General features: G+C 41.0%; 1 protein-coding gene across 1 annotated transcript in view; it reads right to left on the bottom strand.

The window, feature by feature from the left end:
* Positions 1–24,471, bottom strand: part of LARGE1 (LARGE xylosyl- and glucuronyltransferase 1) — a 202,961-nt gene that overhangs the window by 22,124 nt on the left and 156,366 nt on the right. The window contains exons 9-10 of the mRNA XM_075156462.1: positions 13,450–13,605; positions 1,900–2,063 (exon numbers count right to left, since the gene is read on the bottom strand). Of these exons, the coding sequence (XP_075012563.1) occupies positions 1,900–2,063; positions 13,450–13,605 (320 nt within the window). The remainder of the gene's footprint in view (positions 1–1,899; positions 2,064–13,449; positions 13,606–24,471) is intronic.

Raw genomic sequence — 24,471 nt, 5'->3', positions numbered from 1 at the left:
TAGCTCCTAAACTGCATCCCTCTCTTCCATTCCCCAAGCCTATACACAGGCAAACATAAGCCTGTCACGCGTCAGTCTCAACTCCAACAGGGCTATAACTGGAGACACTGGGAGTTGCTTTTTTGCCTTTCCTCATCTCAGATGATCATTTGAAAGAATGATGCAGCAATGTAGCGTATAGCACATTGTTTATGTACGTGTCATCTTATGTCTGAGACACCATTCTTAAATGTCTACAGCTACACTGGAGGAGTTTAATAAAAGTGGTTTAAAGAAGACACAAAAAACTAAGGCAGTAACTGAAAGATGTGAAAGAAAACAAAGCAGCTAAACAGTTCTTTGGTACGATATTATTTATTGATTTTAGCTGAAAGAAAGTATTTCCAACTCAAATCAATAATTTATAGCAACACACCAACGAAGCAGGGAAGATTTTTCCTGCACAGTATCAGGAGGGCTGTTCTTCCTGAATAAAAATGTGTGGTATTGTCTATCAATAAAAACATGTGCCCCAGTGAGGATCCAGAAAGGGAAACAGATGCTCAGACTTTGCATCAGTGCCAGTGAATCAGCACTGAGCCCCAGCTCATTGTTTTGAATCAAATTCTGGAGGGAAAATATACCATGTGCACACACCAGCTTTACTAATTTACTGTGGCACTCGCTCAGGGTCTGGCTTAATTTATTTCTTTAGTTTTTTACTCAAAGATTTGTGAACACTTAAGAAATGTTTCCTCAATTAAAAATCAATAAAACAGACACTGATGTGCATAGCAAATCATAACACAATGTGCAGGATGCAGTGCTGAGGCACTGGCGAAACAGAATAGCCCTCATTTGTTCGTGTTTATTTTTAAAACAGGCTGTAAATGTTCTGTTGATCTGAATTCCTCTGACTTTCCTGGAATACTGCTGACCTTCCGCTGGTGTAGCAGTGGTGGTATTCACGGGTCATGTTGTATTCTGTATGTGCTCCACTAAATGAAATATCAGTTTCTGGCTAATATTCAAGGAGTTCTGACCTGTTTTGTAACCCACTCTGATGATAGCAGTAACTACAAAGTTTGGACTAGATTTGAACTGAGAAGCAGGAGGAAAAAGGAGACTGACAATTCAAAATGTCACAAAGCTGGCTGATCCGGACTGTACTTTCAGAGCTTCTGAAAAACGACAACTGATTGCAATGCTGGGAATCAGAAAGGTGCAAGTGGAACTTGTTATGAAATGGATTTTTTTCCCCAAATGAAATACCACTTTATATCAGAAGTGAAAGTTGAGAAGAATTAAATTAGCAATCTTATTCTGAAAATCAACATTTGTATAAAAATGCAATGATTCCTCTCAAAAAGGAGATTTTTCATTTCACACTAGCACATTAAAAAAAAAAAGTTTTATTTTCAACTTCCCCATTTGAAACTAAAACGTTTAGTTTTGATTTTCACTATAAGAAAAATCACTAATTGAAATTTTCTGCAAGGAAAATGCCAATGAAAGCAAAACTAACATTGTCTAATGAGGAAATACTGTGTGTAAAAACTTGGTCAGCTATAACTGCTTGCCTAAGTCTATTACAAACATCTCCTGTTTTTCCTAAGTTGCTGCAAAACTCCATAAACTAATAATGCCTGACAATCCTGACAAGTAACAACCCCTGCAGTTCCAGTATTCAGCCTCTCATGAACTCTACCCACACTCGTGCGCGCACTGCAGAGCTGAAGTCTGGATGCACGTGTGATATCTACATGTGCTACTGCTAATTCAAGAAAGGTCTTACAGTATGACATGCAAGTTTCTACGAAAGTGAGTTTTTTCTCTACCCAAAGCATTATATAGTTGGATTTCCCTGTAAGAAAATATTCATTGTCTCACACTTCCCGATAAAGAAGAGGTTTTCCCTACCTGTCCATTGAAAGCTGAGCCACCAGCGTTACATCGGTATTGTCTGAAGCAGGCTCGTATTCGTAATGTAGAAAATACAAATGAGTGCGATGGACGGTGAAACGTTCTCGACGAAATTCATAGCATAAGTCATCCTCGTCCAGCTCAGACAGCTGTTTCTGGAGCTGCAAGGAAAGAGCAGACATAAAGATAAGTTCTTTATAACTATTTTAGCAAATCAGAGAGAATGAGGAGGTGGGGAACTTGCAGCATGATGCAATGGAGAGTGGAAGTGGAACATACACAGTAGCAGGGTTTTGCCAAGCCTCGCTCCTGCAAGTCACTGGACAAGAGATTAGAAGAAAGCATTTGTAAGTAAATTGATAAGGCAGACAGACCATCGTATTATAGTCTACATATTGCATATATTATCTGTATTACACACTTTCAACATCCAGATTAGCAATGAAACAGTGAACAATTACAAGTTTAATAACCGCCAAGTATCAGAGTTAATGCTCCAACGTGATGCATAATGTCATTCCTTATTAGAAGCAGTGTTTCAAGCTACTCGTAGACATACAGCTCCGGTAGACAAGACTCAGCAGCAGATTAAGCTTTTCCACTGGACTGAGCAATTCCCTTTCTGCTGCCTCTGTTGGAGAATAGTAACTGCTGTTTGCAGTATGGACAGACAGCTGGAAAAGTAACATCTTTAACTGATCATTATTCCATCTCTTGAGATTTATGTATCTTCACCAGTTCAATTTTGCAATGAAAATAGCCTTTCAACTGCAGAGGTGCCAGAATTAAGCCAACACTTTTAATGGGATTTATGCTTCTGGATACCTAGTTTGAGAAATCCAAAGGATGGCAGATTGGCAGAGAACAGGTATTTTTTTGGCTCCCTTGGAAACCAAGCCCCTTCAAAGTCAAAATGGGCATTTCAAAGCAATCCAATCCTGAGTCACTTAGACATGTAGCTTTAAGAGAATAAAAGTTTAGCTCTGGGGAAAGGAGGAAGAGGAAAACTGACCAAATGTCTAGGCAGCTGATAAATTCCATCCCTGAACTACATTATTTTAAAGCCAAACATCTGGCTAGATTATTTAAAATGCATTCATTTAAAAGGAAAAATCAGTCATACCTGCTGTAAAATGTACTACAAAATGAAATGAAGAAGAAAATTATATATGGTCTTAACATGTCAAATAGAGTTCCGTTTGTGTTGCTCCAAAATGTAGGTTATTAATAAAGGTATCATTTTTATATTTTATTTCTTAAAAGCATCATATAAGAAGAATATGATTCCATATTTATCAGTAAATAAGAAAAATATTCATTTTATAGGAATTTTACAAGTTTTGCTGAAAATCACAGTGCACTTCAAAACTGTTTCATGCAACAAGCAGATTATTGAATTATAGACATTCATTTAGATTTAAAAATCTCTTCTTTTTGTCCTGTTCAGAATGATTTAAAGTAATAGTTTCATTGTCTTCAAGAAAAAAAATTGAAAATGTAGGTGTCTCTATATAGTTCTAATATATATATAGTTCTAATATATATATAGTTCTAATACTGTGTTAAGAAGAAGAGACGTTGTTCTTGGAACTATAAGCATAATGGTTGCCATCAACAATAATACTTACAGCTGAATGTTTTCCTGTGAAGGCTGGTGGAATAATTCCTGGTATTTTCCTGTACATCACTCTATAATCTTCTTTTGAATCATGGAAATACCTCCTTTGATTTCAATGAGTTTTGGATCAGGCTCTCATTCTTCTGTGCTATTGTTCTGCACAGATCTTAAAACACCCCTCAAGAGAGACTGCTTTTAGAAAGATGAGAGTCCGAACCTTGACAAATCTTTACTCAGGCAAAACTTCTATTGAAATCAAGATCTCTTTTGGTGGAATAGAAATCAGGAGTTCTTTTACATATTTTTGGAGTTTCATTCATTCTGCTTTACAAATCATCATTCAGCTGAGCCTGTACTTTATTTTCCAAATCACATTCAAACAATATTTGAATTAAACTCAATATTTACAACAATGACTAAAAAGAATATTGTATCTTTCTGTTTCTTCCTTGAAAAGAGACATTAATATGCCGTTAACAGAATTATCAAGGAGATGATTGAAATGTAAATGGTTAAAATAATAGCAAAGCACATTTCAGGGGTACCTCATTATCCTGCTGTATGTACAAATGACCAGGCTAGAAGTTTATAATTGCACAGCAGCTATTAACCAGGCAGTCACTGAATGATTACCGGATTACATTTGGGTTGCAAGCTAAGAGGATATAAATACTTAATTACGAGTTACAAAATAACATTTGGGGCTAAATTATGGCTTTGTGTACTACAGGGCCCTAGGTGGGGGAAGAGGAGGACACACAGCTTCTTAGAGGCCCCAGTATTTTGATGGTTAAACTCACCAAGTCACAAAGTTGGTGATGGAGGTGAAGGAGAGCAGCAACCAGCAGAGGATCCCTTCTGCTACAGGGAAAGGGAAACCTTGCTCTTTCCGCTGCATTTCTTAGGGTCAGGATTTTGTCTCTGTCCTGTTACACTTTTTCTGAGTCTGCAGCTATGCTGATAGTCCGCAAGGTTCTCCCTGGCACTTCCCACGACTCATGCTCAGTACCATATGTAGTGTTGGGACCCAAGAGAAGAGAAGAGACGGCTGTGTCCATACCCCTTGGAGAGAGCAGTCCCCAGAAGGACCGGGGCATGCTCTGACTGTCCTCCAGCCTCTGCCCCCAGCACCCTCCACTTGAGTGCAGGAGGCTGCCAGGGCGAAGCCCAAGCGCAGGCTGTCTGAGAGCCCTGGCTAATATGTGGGCATCACTTTGCAAGATCAGACACGCAGCTCCATTAGCACTTTGCAGGAATGCTTCTGCTGTCCTTGCCTGCTCATACCATAAGCCTGCTAGGCAGCCTTAGGAACCATACTCTGCAGGCTGTGCAAACACAGCTTACTTAAGGTGTGCTCCTTCAGGCAGGACAACCAGCACAGGACCAGCTGTGATTTGGCCTGTAGTATTGTCACTGCGTATGTGGCAAGCAGTCTGCATTAAGGATGGGCCTCTCCTGCAATGATGAGGCAACAGGCACTGGAAAGCAATAGCATGTGAATATCCACAGGAAAACTCCTCTCCTGCTGGAAGCAAGGCTGGACACACTAGGCACTCTGGGTTTGGTCCAGCAAAACCTGTAAGCTCACAAGCTGTCTCACTGAAGCTAATGGTATGACGTGCCCAAAGTATCAGGACCAACCTGCTGGGTGCTGAACAGTTTTACCTAGTTTAAGAGCCCTTTTCCCTCTCTCACTTTCTTTGTTCCCCCCAATTCATATATATACATTCAGATACCCATCCTCCAGTATCACATACACATATAAAGGCTGCTTCCTCTTTACTATGAAGAGACACATACAACTTGTAAATACATATTGCACACTGTCACATGCAACTTTAACACACATATTTAAAATGAAGAATGTTAAAGATGCACAACATTCAAAAGACAGGAATTGTCTAAGACAGTCACATATATATTCTTAAATCTATCTCTTTCTGAGTTACCTCATATTATTTTTCAGTTACATGATCACATAAAATTTCTCCAATGATATAATCTTATCTACAGCACACATATTGCGTGGATCCATTATTTACAGACAAAGAACTTATAGCTTTGTTTAAGGTTTGTGCCCACATAATGCCTTCATGAAAAGATGGCATATAATATAATGGGAATGGTGACAGATCTGTGTAAACAGATGCTTACTTAAACACAGTGCACCATCAGAATGAGGACCTTAATATCAGCTGAATTTGATAAAAAGATGGCATCCCCATTACGAGCCCCTTTCATTATACTTATAACAATATGCCTAATATAGCAAAGACTTCTCAACATTAGAGTGACAGCATGTATTCTCATAAGCGAGTACCTGCTTAGCATGAGATCCACTGTTTCTACAAGATTTTCAATGCTAAGGCAATACTTGCCACTGAGCATGTGGGAAATGTCACCTCTAGGAAACATTCTCACAGTTGAAAAATGTATTCTTTTCAGGCTGCGTACGGTAGATGTTCTCTTAGGAAATACTGTAGTGGGAAATAACAAGTGCTTTCATTAGCATCATGATGTTACTTGTTTCAGAAATAAAAATGGCAGCCATGACATGCATAATGCCGAAATGAAGAGAAAAATACATAAAAAAAAATATGATAAATTACTTTTCTGGGCAACCAGCTGTGGCAGGTGATTAGACATCATCTCAGGAAAAGCAGTTTTTGAAACTAGGCTGGCCAGAGAGGCACAGGCAGGCCAGAAGGTATTCAACTCTACCATAAATTGTAATGATTTACCAGGTCTACTTGTCTGACTAATACATTTGTATGAGATGAGGTGGTGTTTTCTATCCATGTGATAGATGGCAGACCCATATGATACATGGCACACAACACGTGCCTTTCACCAGTGAACTGGTTAGTCTGCTCATAAATCTCTCTTCCTAAGGCTGTTCCTAGTGTAAGCAAATTTGTGACTGGCTTTGGGTTTTTTTTAACTGCTGTGTCACAGAAACAATTTACTTCCCACCAAAATCTACAGGATTTCATCTCAGATGAGATTTCATCTCAGATGAGATCAATCCAAAATCCAGGATCAGAAGTATTTTCTTAGGGATTAGTGATATTTAAAAAAAAACACCAACAAACAATGCTTTGTGTCTAGAGGCTATTTAGATCTTGGGGAAGGGGATAAAAACCCTAATGTAGGCATCTCTCTCTCATCAAGTGTTTAAGGTGAGGTGAGATGACACTAAGCTTAAGTTACTCACTCACTCAATACCATGCTAACAACAGCCACTGAGCAGCTTAGATGAAAACTTTTAACTTTCAGATCATCTTTCCTTCTCACCGGTGCGCATAAAATTCATAGCACAAAATCAACTCAGCATAGCCACTGAGATGAAAACTAACACCAGCCCAGGATGAAACTATAATCTGGTTATAAACTGCAGCAGTTTCAATTCCTCCTGTGTAGCTGTTCCAGTTCCCACCAGTAGGCAATTTGGATTGCAACATTTAGCACTTTCAAAGTGTGTGAATTAACTGTTGCCTTTAGCATAGCATAAACAAAGCAGATGATGATGTAGGGAGGAAAAAGCATTCCCTGAGTCTTGTTTGGGATGCCCAAAAGTACTTCTGGCTTCTCCAATGATTAGTAATAAAAGCCAGACTAATCCCACGTCAATTAAACCTTTATTCCTCCCATGCCATAAAATTTTGTACATCTGCTATGGGTCAAATTGAGCCTTCTGTGAAGCAAAGCTGTGCTAAGGACAAACAGGATGGTGTCTAAGCAAGCGTACCTAGCAAGAGGAATTTTGCTGCAGCATGTAAAAAGTAGTTAATACTCTTGCTAAATGGAAGTAATGGCTTCTCTTGACTGCAAATAATGAACCCAATTAAGAACCCAATTTTTAGGCATGCATAACATCTTAGTCAGTTCTGTATATTTGAAGTACATCTTCCCTTGATCTCAGCTGCAGATGTCAGATCTTGGTAGTCCTCTGCAACTCCTTTCCCCAGGTCCCTGCCAAACCTTCTTGGCTGAGCTGTTCTCAGACCTCCCTTGCAGCACAGTGCCTTCACAGGTTGGTCTCCCTGCTTTTGTTTGCCCAGACTGTTCCTAGCCCTGCTCCTTCTTGTGTGGCAAGTTCCATGGTCTAAGTCAGTCCCAGCCCTGTTTCTAGTCCCATGGTCCCTATTCAAGTCGTCTGCCAACTCCCTATACCTACAGGCACCCATCAGTCCTTTCCTCTTCCTGCTCCAAACACTCTCTTTCCAGAACCTACGTACCAATTAACACTTTCCTTTCTGCCTTTGACCTAGCTTTCATTGCTTTCGCATGTGAATCTGGATTTTTTTTCCTCCATATTGTCTGGACATCAGTGAGGGCAATGGATGTCCCTCAGAACAGAGACCAAATAGGTTGAGGCTCTCAGCTCTACTGTCCAGTCAGAACCTGGCATGGAGCATTCAGAAGAAAGAGTCACAGAAAATGCCAATCTTTGTCCAGGTCCCCTGCCTGCAGCATGCTCAACTCTGTTGTGTCACTGGGATATATATAATCTGGTCAGACGTATCCAGGCACACTCCTAAGAAAGAATCTCCAGAGATCTGAGACTCCTTAAAGTCAAAGAAAACACTACTGACGATGTGTAAACCATGATTTTTCAGCATTATAATTTGCCTAAGTTTTCACCAGGTTGGCAAAAGACATGTTTCTGGCCCAAAAGTCAGTTCCTTCTCTGAGGTATGGAGTAGTTCCATGAAGAGGTCATCAGAACTTGTGGTGTGGGCAACCCCCCCAAGCTTTTCCCCATGTTTCACTTTAAAAAAGGAGAGAAAAGAAAAAAAGAGGCACACCAGCATGACAAAAAAAATCCCAGTCCACATGATCCTCCATCTAGCAATATTATAAGCAGCTGAAAGTGGTATAATGGCAACTTTCAGGCAACTAACAGAATAAGCTACCAGCTCAGCATTTAATAACAATAACAGTTATACTAATAGAAACAACACAGCTGGGGAAGTCAGGATTTCACCTCAAAACTGCCGTACACCATCTGTTATCACTAGAGAAAGACTACGTCATGACAAAATAGTAACTTTAAATCCCAGTCCTACAAATGATGTAGTATCCTGAAATTCTGCAGGATCAAAGCATCAGTCTGACTGCAAGTTCAGTGCCCTGATACTGACTTGGAAGCTCCCTTTGCACGCTATTTTTAGACATTGAAAAATTGCTAAATTTGTTAGTAGAGTTTATACTATGTGGTACATTGCTAGAATCTCCTGCTCTTCTGGTGGATGTTACAAGCTGGCATGCACAGCCATTTGCTAATATTAAGAATCTCTGGTTTTGCACAAAAAAGTAAATAAGTAAAAACACATTTAGTAAGTAAGTATACACCTAAGCAAGTGTTTTCAGGGAGAACTAGATTTTTTTACACTGTTTCTTTGTATTGTTGATTTAAAAATCTGAAAATAAAAATCTGCAGAGAATTTTTTTCTATGTTTTCTGAAATTCTTCTCTAATGGGAATCTACCGTCCTTTTCTTAAACTGAGTGAAATCAGTGATAAACTTCCCACTGACCTTGCTCTGGGCTTTGGATCAGGACACAGGCTTCACTAATAGGGGACACCTCATTCAACCTTCAGATTTAATGCTTTGGCAGAAATACCTGGTGAGAAGCTGTCTGCAGGAAAGAAGTTTTATGAGAACGCTAAAAGGTTGAGTGTGTGCCTGTGTGCTAAAATCAGGCATACAATATCTACTTCATAGCGTAACTATAGAGATAGGCTGGTACACAGAAGATCCTGTTGAAATATTTTAGGCTTTACAGTAGGTCCTTTAGAATGAAACGCTGGACATAAGCATTAAAAGCCAATAGCAAACGTTCAAATTCGAGATTATTGTGAGCTTCACCTTCGTGGGTTTCCGTAAAATCTTCTGCATTGCATCAAAATAAGAAAGAAGGAGTGAGAAGGGGGAAATGGAACAGAATAAGTGGGATCGAGTGACTAAGGATGTGCCCCAAAGGCCACCTGAGTCAATGGCTGTGTTTTTTAGGTGGATTTGGTTCATATTCCGAACTTCCCATCCCGAATCTACACAAAAGGCAAAGGGGTGATTGTAATACCAATTTGCAGAGAAGAGTCTGCTCTGTGTAATCTCATTTTAGTACATATTGATTAAAGGGGACTTACAGTACTGCCCTATGGCAAGGAGCATGCGGCAGGCTCCTGTCCACAGCCTGTCCCTGCAACACACAGGGTCTTTCAGCTTGAATAGTTCAAGGAAAGGATGAAATATGTATGTACACATAGAAATACATATAAGCATTTTTACATAAACAGAAAAATTACCCCAGTCTGTGTTTCTTTGCCTCCAATATTTCAGTTTCAGAGCCCTATCTGTTCTGTTCATTCCCATTTGTAACATTTTGGAACCTAAAAACAGTGCTATTTGGTGCAGATGAAGATCAACAACTGACTACATCAGGACTATGCTGTATAAGATGCCTTTAGACCTCTTAAAATTCAGTTTGTGGTATTATACTTCCTCAGCAAACATTAAAAAAGAAAAGTACTAATCCTTCCACACGCATATAGGCCTATGTATTTAAGCATACATGCATGCACGCATACACAGAGGAAGAGTGAGAGAGATTACTGTAAGGTCTGATTACCTTTTAAACTAATGCCCCTTTACATTCCTATGGCACTGTAAAGAGTCCTTAAAAAGGGAAGATACATAATTTACATTCATTTTAAGGCATCTCAGTACTGATGAGAAGTGTAAAGGGGCCTTAGAGTAACAGAACCAGCCCAATGGTACCCACTGCCACAATTTCTTTTCACGTTTTACAGATAATTTGCATTACAAATGAGATCCCTTAATTACAGATTGCATTCTAAATAAAAACATCATTACAAATATTGAACTGCAGAGAAGCAATGGCTGGCATATTGGAACAAAACCTTAAGGGTAGATTCTGATACAGCCAGACTGTGAGTGACAGACTCACACCAAGCCACTGCTTCTTCCACAACAGGGCTCAGTGCATTTAGTGCTTAAGTAATTCTCTCTGATTATAAAACCAGCAGAGCTATTCTAACATTTTTGTCCACTGGTCCACAGTGCAGAGAAGCACAGGCAGCTGAAGGAGCACCTTTTACCCATATACAATGCCTAGCATAATAAAGCCCAATTGTGCTTTGGGGCTGCTAGTCTCAATTCAGAGAAGAAAGGAAAAATGATAGGTATTAAGATAAATCAAATAGCAATTCCTACTTTATACATACTTGACTTTGCAGAAATTATAGCCTTTTATGGAACAGATATGCTTAGGAATCCTTATGGAAATGTATGGCTGCATCTTGTCAGACTAAAGGTCCATCTAGCCCAGCATCCTGTCTCCAGCTGTGAGCTGACTGCCTAGAGAGGAGTGTAAAAGCAGGGCGAGTGTACAGTGATGCTTTCTCAGAACGCTCCCCTAGTCCTGAACTTGTGGTTAAGCACCAAAGCTTAACAGCTCCTGATTGATTTTCTTTCCATGAAGAGTCACTTTTGAGCATATGTATATTTTTAGCAACATTACCTCCTGCTCAAAGCTTCATTACATCATGGGTGAAATGTCTATCTTTGTTTTGAACCTGCTACTTGCTATTTCCACTTCATGCCCCCTAGTTCTTGTAATGGGAGGAATGACAAACAGTGGTTCCCTGCTCACCTTACAAGATGCTCCACTTCTGAAGATTATCCTGCAATAGATTACGGGAATGTACTGTATTTTAATAGGACACCTGTGACTCTCTATGTGCTACAGCAGACAGAGTGAGAGAGAGTGGTTTTCATGACAATCCTATTCTTAGGGTCTCATAACTTCAAAGCTGAAACTTGCTTTTTGTATTCCACAATAAAAAGGACATAGTCAAGTTTAGAGGGGAGCTTACATCAAGGGTAAATAATAAAAAACAATGTCTTCTCCTAAGTGACTAATCTTAAGCTATCTGAAGTTAGATGTTTTTCTATATCTGATTATTTTGATAGAAGGCTGTTAACTTTTTGGTGTCTCTTGGCAAGTTAGGACTCATGTATTTTTGTATGTCTAGCTCATTCTTTTCCAGTATATCTTTTTTTTTATTATTTATAAATGGAAGAATGAGTTACATTTCTTTTTCAGACACAAGCCATACCATATACCATATTGCGTTCTACTTGTCTTGAATAAGAAACAGGCTTGAACAGTTAGTCATTTCCAGTGTCTGTCAACTAGAATCAAGTTCAGTAAAAGGAGCCATTTTAAACTTTCAGGACTGCCATTTTCAGCAGCACGAACTTGCATTCACCGTGCACTGCTCCCCAGCAACTTGTCGTCTGGAATAAATCTGTTTATTAAGGATTTACAGAGCTCTGGAAAATATAGCAACAAGTCTGTGAATGCATTCATGCTTTTCGAACCCACACAACATCTTGTGAATTCAATATAATTTTAACCTGCATTCTTAAAGCGTGATGAAGGTGTGTTTTGTTCTGTTGTCTTTTTTTTTTTTAATGTCTCACTCCCCTTTTCTCTTCCTGTCCTACCCTCTTCTCTGTCTATTGTATCTTGATGTCTCTGACCATCAGATTTTTAGTGGCCTTTTATCACATTCAGTTCAGTTCATTGTCTAAAAGCCTCTCACTCTTGCAGAGGATTTTCCTTCCCCATGTGCTTTTGCTCTCACTGTGCGCTCGCTTTCTCTCTCTCTCTCTCATCCCTGCTTCAGTCTCTCCCAGTTAATGTTTATCTCCAGTTTCTCATCATTCCCCACTCCTTTCAGAAGACAGTGGGATGGTCAAATAAGTATCTGGGAAGCCATACCTTGGACTAAAATATATCTATCCAATCTCTGAGTGCTACAATTAAAAAATTGGGAATGGCATTTCCTGTAGTCATTTTATCCACAGACTAAACGGAAACACTACAAGCCTTAATGATGCTATTGATTGCCAATTACTTCTTAACTGCTAATGTGTACATGATACTGGCTTTGTTTTATTGATTTTTATATAAAGAATGTTGTATATTTTAGAATTTTTTTTTCTTTAAGATAACATAAAATGTTACAGGTTCCTTTTTATTTCATTTCAGACTACGTGGCCAAAATTGGTACTTGGTCCAGAAATCTCCAGAGACCCCATTTTACACAAAGAGTTCATATACATCTGTGTATAAACGTTTCAGTTAACAGTTTTTTACACTGGACTTAAATGCACTAAGGCATACACACACATAAGAACATTTGTATGTAAACATCCTTGATTTCAACCATTTTCAAAGGATTTGCTTTGTCTGAAAGGTTCTGATTGCAAATTTTATGCAGATACACAGATGCTGTTGTGTTTGGTTAGGGGCAATGCAGAAAAAAATTGCAGTCTCACAGCTTAAGTGTACCTTGAAGTATTAACTCATTCTATAGTTTGCAGCATGGCAAAAACTCATAGACCTAAATCCAGCAGTTTTGATATTTTCATTTCTTCTTCATTATTTGTGCATTAGTATCTACTAGCCAAAATTGACATCACTGTATGCTGAACAAACACACAGCAAGAAACAAGCCCTTCCCCTGGAAAGTTTTAGCTCTCCGGGCAAGATTTGCAAAATTGCCTAATGGAACTTAGAGCCCAAATCTTCATTTTCAGTTTGTGATGTTACCTTTGTTGGGGATTTTTGAAAGGCAAGGTAGACAAAAAAAAGCAACAAAAAGCAGGGGAAAGGCAGGATTAATACAACAGTTTTACAGGCGAGGACCTGCGGCACAGAGAGATTAAATGATTTGCACAGCGTCACTCCTGGAATCTGAGCACTGACCTCAATTCTCCTGAGTCCCTCCGCACTGCACTACCTGTACCACCAACTCTCCAAGTTTTCATGTAGCCTGTGCCTTGTATGAACCACCCTTTAAATCATCAAGCCCTAGACATCGCACTTACTTACATTTTCACTGTTAATGTCTGCCTCACTGGGGCAGCCAAAGAGTTCCCGTCTCAGCAAATTCCCATCATATTCCAGGAATGTCAGGTAGAGGTTGCGGAAAAACTCCACGTGCTTGTTTTTCACTCGTAGCTTCTTTGGTGAGTTCCAGTGAATCACCTCAGAGGGAAAAAAAGAGAAAACACATCCTGTTAGAATACAGATTTGCTTTATCTGCTCTTTTTATGTGTGTTCAGTTCGCTGCCCTCTTAAAAACAAAAAAAAACAACCCCAAAATTACAGACTTCCTTCTGTCTTTTTATCAGGAAGGCTTTGCCACGTCTTTCACAAGTAACTGTATACTCTACAGGTGATGGGCTTCGAAACTCCTCCATAGGATTACCTGCACATTTGAGTTAGGGTGCTGGTCTAGTTTGTGCTGCAGCACCTCATAAATGCTGCCACAACTTTTATCACAGACCTGATAGATTATGGACTCTGTTGAGGAAGGTGGCAGGACGAGGGACACAGGGATGTAGGTATTAAACATTAATCTCAGATTTCCACATGACTGTTTCAGCTCATGAAATTGATTCACTGTTTCAGGCCAGGCAGACTCTTCTCTGGTTAGGTATGGAGAAGAAAAAGCTTGAAATGAATTCCTATACCCATTGACATCCTCCAAAAAGGATGGAACTTAATCTGACTTCCTTTTTGTCATTGCTTCATTTAAACAAGAACTGATCTCAGTTGCATTACACAACACAGTGACGCAGTACAACGCTTCACCCTTTGAATTCCAATTTCTAGCAGGTATTTAGCCTCTGCTAGTGGGAGATGACTCTCACAGTGGCCTAGGTTTAACTCTAATGCTGACATAAAGGGCCTGATTCTCATTTACACCAAGGCAACTTTGCACTGCTGCCAGTGTGAAGGAGAATGCGGCCCTAAGGAAAAACTAAGAGGGAACCAAAAGTGGCTTGCAGGAATGATTTCATTTTATAGAGGCTACATTTTAGGCATAAGAAAAAAACACCAAATGCTTTGTATTCAGTTTTGTTCCTGGGACTTCTAAAGAGATTAAAAAAAAAACTCTCCCTTGGGAATATTTCCAAGCTAGGAGTGCTGGAGGTTCTCTGAATCCATGAAGTTAATTGCGTGAAGGCACCTTGTCACTCACACACAGTCACAGAGCTGCAACACCAGCTGCCGAGCTGGTCGCATGGTCAGCTTTGCTCTGAACATTGCATTTGTGGGAGGGAACACACAGAGCTGAAGCGCAGTGCATCAAAGAGAAGCAGCCCAGAGCAGGTGAACGCAGTTCCCTTGGTGTCAGCAACACAACTCCGCAGGAACAGGGCGCCCTCTGAAATCATGCTACCTGTTGCTGAATGAGTGGACTGGAGGAGGAAAGAGCAGGACATAGTCTGAATTCTTCCTGTACTAACTTCAGCAAACAACATAGTCTCTCCACTATTTATACTGCCATAAAAGCTATAGCAGTCTCTTCTACATACTCAACACCAATGAAAATATCTCCTAACAGGGAAAGCTTTATTCCTTCCTGAGGGATTTCACTGCTGAGGCTACTAGGGTGTCAGAAAACCATACACGCAGTTACAGAAAAGCAACTGTAGGGAAAAAGGATCATCTCAGAAATTGGCAAATCACTTTTTCCAGTTATAGGAACACTTTAAATCAAGATCATGATGCATCTGCACACTGTATAAATCTGGGAAATTATTTGGACAAAAATACTTGGTGTAGGTATTTTTCCCAGGTAATGCTACATTCTTTGCTGGTTTTACATTTGTCCATATGTTTGAAAGTGTAGCTTAACTGTGCAATAACATGTTGCTGCAACATGTGCTGAAAATACAGAACACCATAGAGACAAAAGGAGCTTTAGGTAGGTTAGGACATAAACTTAAGATGACAGATTTCCTCCACTGAAAAATGGATCTTCAAAATCTTCATTCTTTGAAAAGAACTTGACATATTTCATCCATTGCATTTAACTGCAGCAAAAGGCATTAAATGCATGCAAAAAAATCTCAGGGATTAAATCCTACCTCAGGGAACAGGCACACGTGACAGAAGCATAGGGCTGAAGGAACCTAAAGGGCTGCTTAACAGTTTTACAGGGTACTAGTATGCATTTTTATAAGCAGGCATGGAATGGAAACTGTCTGCTGGTAACTTGCACTTATTTAAGAGTGGATCAAAGAAAGCTGAGAAGCTGGCGAATGGGACAAGAAATACTTGCTAGGAAAAATCTTTGTGTGTTCTCCCTACTACTCCTACACTTTATGTGAATTTCCTTTTGGATGTCTTCGTGAGCGTCCTATCCCCCTGCTGAGCACTCAGACCGCTCACCCTGGGGACCACGAGCACAGAAATGGTTAATGATGATAGACTCAGTAACTGTTACAGGACAGGCTCCCCAGTGCTGCAGGAATTTCCCATCAACATACACTATGTCACATTACAGCCAAGTACTGGTGTTGATGCCTCTACCCAGTTGTGTGGGGGATGATGTCAAAGCCAGACAACTGCAGATGTCAGCGCAAAGGCTCTTTGCTGCCGTGCTTCAAAATCTGTTGTGTGTGTAAAAGCTGGTAAGTGTCAAGGGCCTAGCTGGTGGTTCAGATCTGATCAGATTTGAAATGTGTCAGGATGCTGCATGTGTGCAGATGTCAGGGGAGCCTGGAGTGAACTGAAGAAAGCTGAATGGAGCTGATTACTATCCAGAAAAGCTGTTTTTTTAATCAAGAAAGACAGCACACGCCAATGTAACTAAAGAACATCAAGGAACTATGCAACCATCTGGATGACCTGAGGTAGGAAAACCACAAAACAGGTCTAGCGAAAAAGCAGGCTGCTTTTCAAATGTAACATGATTAGATAAATATTATGTGATATATGAAAGCAGGTTTCAAAAGAACAGCAGGTTTCAAAAAGCAACAAGACTCTCAACCATTGACATACAACACTACATCCAAAGACCATATTCTTTTTTTGCTCTTAGCCCACAAATTCACCTTCAGTTCTGACTATAGCTGTCTGATTTGGTCTATTGCACCACCAGCTACAGCAGAAGTTGTACAGGCCAAGACATCCTTGCGTAGCCTGTCACAGGCACCAGTGAGGTACACAATGAAGACAATGGGCTACACAAGTAAAGCTATGGCCATTACGTTAGAAACTTTATTGTGGGCAACAGTGAATAGATCGGAGAAAGAAAAAATCAGTTGGAAAGAGACCACAGGGAAATCAGAAGGAAAAAAAAAGTCAAACTTAGAATCCACTTTATCTGCAGACTGAGCAAGTGTTATCTCAGCATTAAAAAGTGAATCTAGAAACTAAAAATCTCATTACTACAACATCTCCTTTCCAAGACTGAATAGCACCATAATACTGTGTTTATTTCTTCTCCTATTTTCCCTCCTAGTTTCTAAGCTATTCCAAAGCTCTGTTGGCTTACAGAGGAAACTGCAGCTAGAACATATAAAATTCCAGTGCCATTATCTGGGTGGACATCTCAGGAACAGTGCTAGCCTTCAGGCTGTCCCATGGATCCTTCCCACCCTTGATCAAGGCCTCCTGAGAACTAAGAAAAATACGCTCCTTAATCTTCATTTAGCAATTTAAGCACTGAAAGATCAGAACTTAAAATTCCACATCTATTTAACACTTGGTTAGTTGTCATTAAGCAACTTGGCACTATCTACATTTCTGTTAATACCATCCTAGTTAATCAGCAACCGTTACCACTCACTGATTACGCTCAGCCAGCCTCCTGGAATACTTCCATACACTTGTGACCTAGTGAAACAGGCTAATTGCGCCAATAGTTCCCGTTTATTTGACCCAAAGCACTCAAACGATGACACAGTTGGAGCCTCATAGACTGGCAATGGGATCTGAGCTGGAAGGTAACAGGGGATGTTATGTGCTGGTGGAGTGTAGGAGAGGGCTCTAAGGTCAGTTATCTCCATGGAAATACACTGAAAACAAAAATCCCAGCAAACCTCCTTAGGTTACCAGCTGCATTGTCCTCTCTGGGGAGATAAAATATTTTGAATCTGATGTTCAAACCACTAAATGATAAGCTTCAAAACAACATTATTTCTATAGGTCCCTTTATCCATTTTTCCCCTGAAGCATCTTCTCTCTCCAAAAGAAGTATTTGGCCAAATGTTTCCTTAACCACAATCTCTTCCATTTTTTACCCAAAGACACATCTTGATAATTTCTCACTCTGCTTCAGCTCTTACGAAATCAGAGAATACAGGATATCCTATATAGCTGTATACCTACTTTCCAGGCTGAAGGGGTAAAAAGTAAGAATAAATTAAGCTTAAATTTAAGCCTAAAGAAGTTTAATTTTGCAAAGCACTGAACAGGTATTCTTAATTAAGCCCATGAGGAAGTCACAATTTAGGTAAATAAGTAAAAGTGGTATTTTGTAGATGGGGAGCTTTCCTGCTTAAAAACTAGACTCCTTGTTTAGGCAACCAGACAGTTCCCACTGAAATAACAGGAGTTAAATGTTCAGCAAATCTGCACAGTAAAGCCACCTATATATGCCACTTTAATGCCATCTCAATAGGCTTTTTTTCAAGCACATATTATTGAGAAGTTTAAATATGCCCCAAGTCACACTGCAAACAAGCACCACATGTGTAACGTATGCCTCGATTACAGATGTCTGGAAACTTTATTTTTAAACTGCGTTTTATCAGAAATGAATGGTTTAATAAAAGAACCAATTTCCTCAGAAAGGATCAACTACTTCTCAAAAATGTCATCAGAGAGGTTTCAGAGTGCTATTTCTGAACTACATAAGCGGAAGAGACTCAGGTTGGAGTAGCCAGCTACCCAGAGGTCCAGGCACTGCTTTTGGATGTGGGATTCAAATCCCTGCCCTGCCTGATCTGGTGCCCATGGTCCCAGGGATTACTTTACTCCCCATCTTACTGCCTACGCTGTATGGCAGTAAGCTGACACTGTCCCTGTCTTGTACTTTTCAAAGTTCTCAATTTTTCCTCAAAAGGATTTGCAGCTCTCCCTTCAAGTCCTGTATCAATGTTTAATGAGAAGCCTCCTGTCTGCAAAAACACCCCTAACAACACAGTGCTCCCTTTTTGGCAGAGTGGAAGCACCTTATTGACTCCAATGTTCATTCAAGGGAAGGAAATGTTTAACCCTCTTGAGCCCTTACTCCTCTCAGTGTCGCTCTTCCTTGGTTGGCATTAAAAGGTGCAAGGCAGCAGAATGCCAGAACCACTGCAGATCAGTGCTGAGGTGCTTGGACAGCATGGGGTGGCTCAAGGACTGCGATAGAAAGAGATGCAATAGGTCATGTTCGAGGCAGATCTGAAATGATGTATTTGGGTTATGGACAACAAGCTGTTTAAACTTTTGTAAGCAATCTCACAAACTCATCCTGGCGTGGAGGACATTCCCAAGGAGGACACAGCGAATAACACAATTTCAGAATGGGGAATTTATGAGGTTAATTATTTATCTACCTGCTAATTTAGTATCAGCTGTGTTTGAAAAGCCATCAACAGGTTTTAAAGCATGCTCCTATTTTGAGGTGGTGGGGGGTAAATTCTAATAATTTGATATATTCCCATTGAAGAGTCCAGCATTTGATTTTTGTGATTGTGAATTACCAGATTCTCTGTGTGTAAATAGCATCTGTATCCTTGACAACCAGACCTCTCTTCATGACTGACTCATTAAATGAGGTCACGTTTCATTGTCACAGGCATCACAATTCATTACCTTCTTTCATAGGATTTTTCTTGCCATTTGGTTTGTGCCAAATCATAGTAATTAAGATTTCCTTACAGACAGGAGCAAACTATTAACCAAAAAGGAAAGCAAACACAGCGCCCAACCCAGCAAAAGTAATGCATAAATGAACCTCAGTTCCAGGTAGATCCCCACAGGCTTTGAAGCCCAGCAAGCATGGTCCTACAGCACACATGCTTGTCCATTGACACTGTGGGCTACTGGGGACCGTGTGAGGAGCTGAGATAAGCAAGATAGAAGTGGATGCCTACACAGAATGACTATTAGCACTTGCACATCTTTTGGCCAGTCTTCAATAACAATTCCTGAGTGTTTCTCCAAGGTGTAACAAATGCCATGCAAAAATAAACACCTCTGGCCTTTAGAGACTGCAGTTGGCTCACTTGGCAAAAAGAATTAAAGGGCATCTGCTTCCTCTTAGCCCACTCTTTGTTTTCTGTTAAAATCGTTCATTCCGAGACATTCTTGACTCATGCAAAGCATCCTTAATACAGGTGCCCTTGGGGTGGGGAAAGGAAGATTTCTATAAGTGTAATTGTTTATGTAAGTTTTGGTTCCGTACGCCACGGACAGCAGAACAAAGCCCACAGACTTCAGTGTAGTTGTGTAAGAGTGTGGCCTCTAGCACTATGTAGTATGACACAGGAGGTAAGTAAGCATTTAGATGAATAAAAATAATCTTATTTTGATGTTTCTTTAGACGGATATAAAATTAGTGGTCATTAATAATGCAGAACTTGGTTATAAATATTTCTATTCTTCTTACACATCTTCTGGAAGATCCCCATATACAAGTCCTTCCAAATTTGTATATGCTGCTCAGCTGCAGCAAGGAAGAAGAGTTCAGCAGTAGTCAAATATCTGACCTTCTCTAATATAGAATCATAGAATCATTAAGGTTGGAAAAGACCTCCAAGATCATCGAGTCCAACCATCAACCCAACACCACCATGACCACTAAACCATGTCCCTAAGCGCCTCATCTACACATCTTTTAAATAATTCCAGGGATGGTGACTCAACCACTTCCCTGGGCAGCCTGTTCCAAGGCCTGACCACTCTTTCAGTAAAGAAATTTCTCCTAATGTCCGATCTAAACCTCCCCTGGCACAACTTGAGACCATTTCCTCTCGTCCTATCGCTAGTTACTTGGGAGAAGAGACCAACACCCACCTCGCTACAACCTCCTTTCAGGTAGTTGTAGAGCGCGATGAGGTCTCCCCTGAGTCTCGTCTTCTCCAGGCTAAACGGTCCCGGTTCCCTCAGGCGCTCCTCATAAGACTTGTTCTCTAGACCCTTCACCAGCTTCGTTGCCCTTCTCTGGACACGCTCCAGCACCTCAATGTCCTTCTTGTAGTGAGGGGCCCAAAACTGAACACAGGATTCGAGGTGCGGCCTCACCAGTGCCGAGTACAGGGGCACGATCACCTCCCTGCTCCTGCTGGCCACACTATTTCTGATACAGGCCAGGATGCCGTTGGCCTTCTTGGCCACCTGAGCACACTGCCGGCTCATGTTCAGCCGGCTGTCAGCCAGCACCGCCAGGTCCTTTTCCTCTGGGCAGCTTTCCAGCCACTCTTCCCCAAGCCTGTAGCGTTGCCTGGGGTTGTTGTGGCCGAAGTGCAGGACCCGGCACTTGGCCTTGTTGAACCTCATACAGTTGGCCTCGGCCCATCGATCCAGCCTGTCCAGATCCCTCTGCAGAGCCTTCCTACCCTCCAGCAGATCAACACTCCCGCCCAACTTGGTGTCGTCTGCAAACTTACGGAGGGAGCACTTGATCCCCTCATCCAGACCAGAGATAAAGATATTGAACAGGACCGGGCCCAAAACTGAGCCCTGGGGAACACCGCTCGTGACTGACCGCCAACTGGATTTAACTCCATTGACCACAACTCTCTGGGCTCGGCCGTCCAGCCAGTTTTTCACCCAGCGAAGAGTGTACCTGTCTAAGCTGTGAGACACCAGCTTCTCTAGGAGAATGCTGTGGGAGACAGTGTCAAAGGCTTTACTGAAGTCCAAGCAGACCACATCCACAGCCTCTCCCTCATCCACTACGTGGGTCACCTGGTCACAGAAAGAGATCAGGTTTGTCAAGCAGGATCCGCCTTTCATGAACCCGTGCTGGCTGGGCCTGATCTGGTTGTCCCGCACATGCCTTGTGAGCGTCCTCAAGATGAATTGCTCCATATCTTCCCTATTACTGAGGTCAGGCTGATCAGCCTGTAGTTCCCTGGATCCTCCTTCTGGCCCTTCTTGTAGATGGGTGTTACATTGGCAAGCCTCCAGTTGTCCGGGACCTCCCCTGTTGACCAGGACTGCTGGTAAATGATGGAGAGTGGCTTGGCAAGCTCCCCTGCCAGCTCCCTCAGTACCCTCAACTGGATCCCATCCAGCCCCATAGACTTGTGAGTGTCCAGGTGGTGTAGCAGGTCATTAACTGCTTCCTCTTGGATTATGGGGGGTTTATCCTGCTCGCCGTCCCTGTCTTCCAGCTCAGGGGGCTGAATACCCTGGGGATAACTGCTCTGACTATTGAAGACTGAGGCAAAGAAGGCGTTGAGTACCTCAGCCTTTTCCTCATCCTTGGTGGCAATGTTCCCCCCCGCATCCAATAAAGGGTGGAGATTCTCCTTGGCTCTCTTTTTGTCATTATTATATTTGTAAAAACATTTTTTGTTGTCTCTTACGACAGTGGCCAGATTGCATTCTAGCTGGGCTTTTGCCTTTCTCATTTCCTCTCTGCACAACCTAACGAGATCCCTGTATTCTTCTTGAGTTGCCTGCCCCTTCTTCCACAAGTGCTAAACTCTCCTTTTTTTCCTGAGTCCCAGCAAGAGCTCCCCGTTCAGCCAGGCCGGCTGTCTTCCCCACCCGTTCTTCTGACGGCACATGGGGACAGCCCGCTCCTGCGCCTTTAAGACTTCCTTCCTGAAGAAGGTCCAGCCTTCCTGGACCCCTTTGCCCTTCAGGACTGTCTCCCAAGGGACTCTCTCAACCAATGTCCTGAGCAGGCCAAAGTCCACCCTCCGGAAATCCGTGGTAGCGATTTTGCTGACCCCCCTCCTTACTTCACCAAGAATCGAGAATTCTATCATTTCATGGTCACTAAGATAACATAAGACAGTACAAAAAAAAAAAAAATCAATAAAATGGAGAGAGATGCAACTTAATGAGGACTATAAAGAGAAAAAAGTGATTAAAATCCTCTTCAGGCAATATGAAATATTCAAGTGCTCCACAGGCCTGCAAAAAGTATGCTGGTCATCCTATGTTTGCATGAATGTGAACAGGGCAGCAAAGAAGAGTGTATATACATACATACACACACACACCCCCTGCCCAAACAGGAGCCAGCCCTGGGGGGGTCTAAGTTTATTTGACATAATGTTGCGTGTAAGAGATGACAAATCCTCAAGTCCCATGGACTTTGAGGCCAGATGGAATTAAATCAGCGCTTTTTCAGTCTGACATGAGGAATGCAGTCTGATTTGACTGAGGAATACTTGACTGGGCCAGATTTACCTTGGAATTTAAATCTCTCCTTCTTTCCTACGCTATCCTTCTTAATCCTCCAGTACAAACTTCACAATCTGTCTTTCTCTCCCTCATACCCTGGAGGTTTCTTTTACATCGTTTCTTATTCCAGTCTTACCATGAAATACAGGATGTGCCAAATATGTTGTGTCATACCATTTATATTAAATGCCATGGAACTGACTAACTTGGGTGATTTTAAGAGTATATTTTCTAACTTGGGCAAACAACATTTGTTGTTTTTTTGAGAGGCCCGCATACTGAACCAGCCGGTTTCTTTTCAGAACTAGAATTTTGCTAATTTTCATAATGCAAATTCACAACTTTAATTGATTTATGCTTTTTTTTTTAATTGTATGAAGAATTTTAAGCAGTACTGCCTGAGGGCCAGTTCTTTAACTGCTGAATATGGGAAGAGCTTTATTGAAACCAGGGGGCTTATATGCACTAGATAAGGCTCTGGCCTGTCTTTCAAAGCAAAGAATTTCAGCCCCGATTCAGTATTTAGGGGATAATTTTAGCAGTGTGCATAAGTCCAGTTCAGCTGAAGAAATTGCTTATGTGCCTGCACCCCTTGTTGAGTTAAATACCTGAGACCAGAAAGCCAGTGGAGGATATTATGCATCTTAGACTTCATTGCCTATCCTGTAATTGAACTGACAGGGTGACACAATATACGGTAATAAACAACCAAGCCTAAGTTATACTTGTAAACATAAATTTGTTAATTGACAATGAAGAAAGGATTCAGTTTATTTTTAAGATACTTCTATTAAATGCTTACTTGTAGGTGTTACATATGAGCTAGATGTCCCACACCTGAAGCAGATTAGTCAATACAGTCATTGGAGCCTAAAGAGTGATTTGGCTGATTCATCGTCAAATGTCTACTCTGAGGTGAGCTTAACCAGTCTCCAAAACCACTCATGGGGATCACAGTTCAGCTGCCTCAATACAAATGTATAGCGACACTGAAAGCACCTTATGGTTATCCTGCCTCCCATCAGCTGCCTTGACAAAAGCAGGTCTGTGTTGTATCTGCCAGCCCCCTATGGATATCTGAGAGTATCTATGGTGACTCAAACTGTGTTTAGGCAATTGAACCAAGCCCTAGATCCTCACTTTATTAGCTTCAATATCTTTTTCTCGTGTAAATGTACGTGTCTTAACCTTGGGCTGAAACCAATCTGACTGTCTTAGCAGATCATACGAATTAACGTCAGCCTCTAATTCACAAAAAGATACTGTGATATCTCGCCGGTAGGAGGTGTTTTTTTCTAAAATTCATCTTTTAGAAAACATTTTCCCTGCTACTACATCTCTCCTTTTGTTTCAGGCCTTGCAATTGCTGTCATACATGATTCTCAACATGAGCATAGAACTGAAATCTCTACCAGTGCTTTGTTACAAGGCGTAAAACCATGAGGCTTTTAAGTCCCTGAATTGATCCTGCCCTACAAACATCTACCATAAAACATTTAGTGATCAGTGTACTGACCAGTATACTGATCTAAGTTTTAAAAGCTGTCTTCTATGGACCACACCTGAATAGTTGATTGTGAATACTTTATGTATGAAATTCAAGCAATACTAGCCAGCTTTGACAGGTCAGTTAACACATGTAGTAGATACTCTGTCTTTTGGGAAGTGCAGCTTTTGAAATCAGTGTGTCAAGGGTGATTGATT

The sequence above is a fragment of the Calonectris borealis genome, chromosome 1 (assembly GCF_964195595.1).
Source record: "Calonectris borealis chromosome 1, bCalBor7.hap1.2, whole genome shotgun sequence".
NCBI lineage: Eukaryota > Metazoa > Chordata > Aves > Procellariiformes > Procellariidae > Calonectris > Calonectris borealis.
This window is presented reverse-complemented; position numbering and strand designations above follow the sequence as displayed.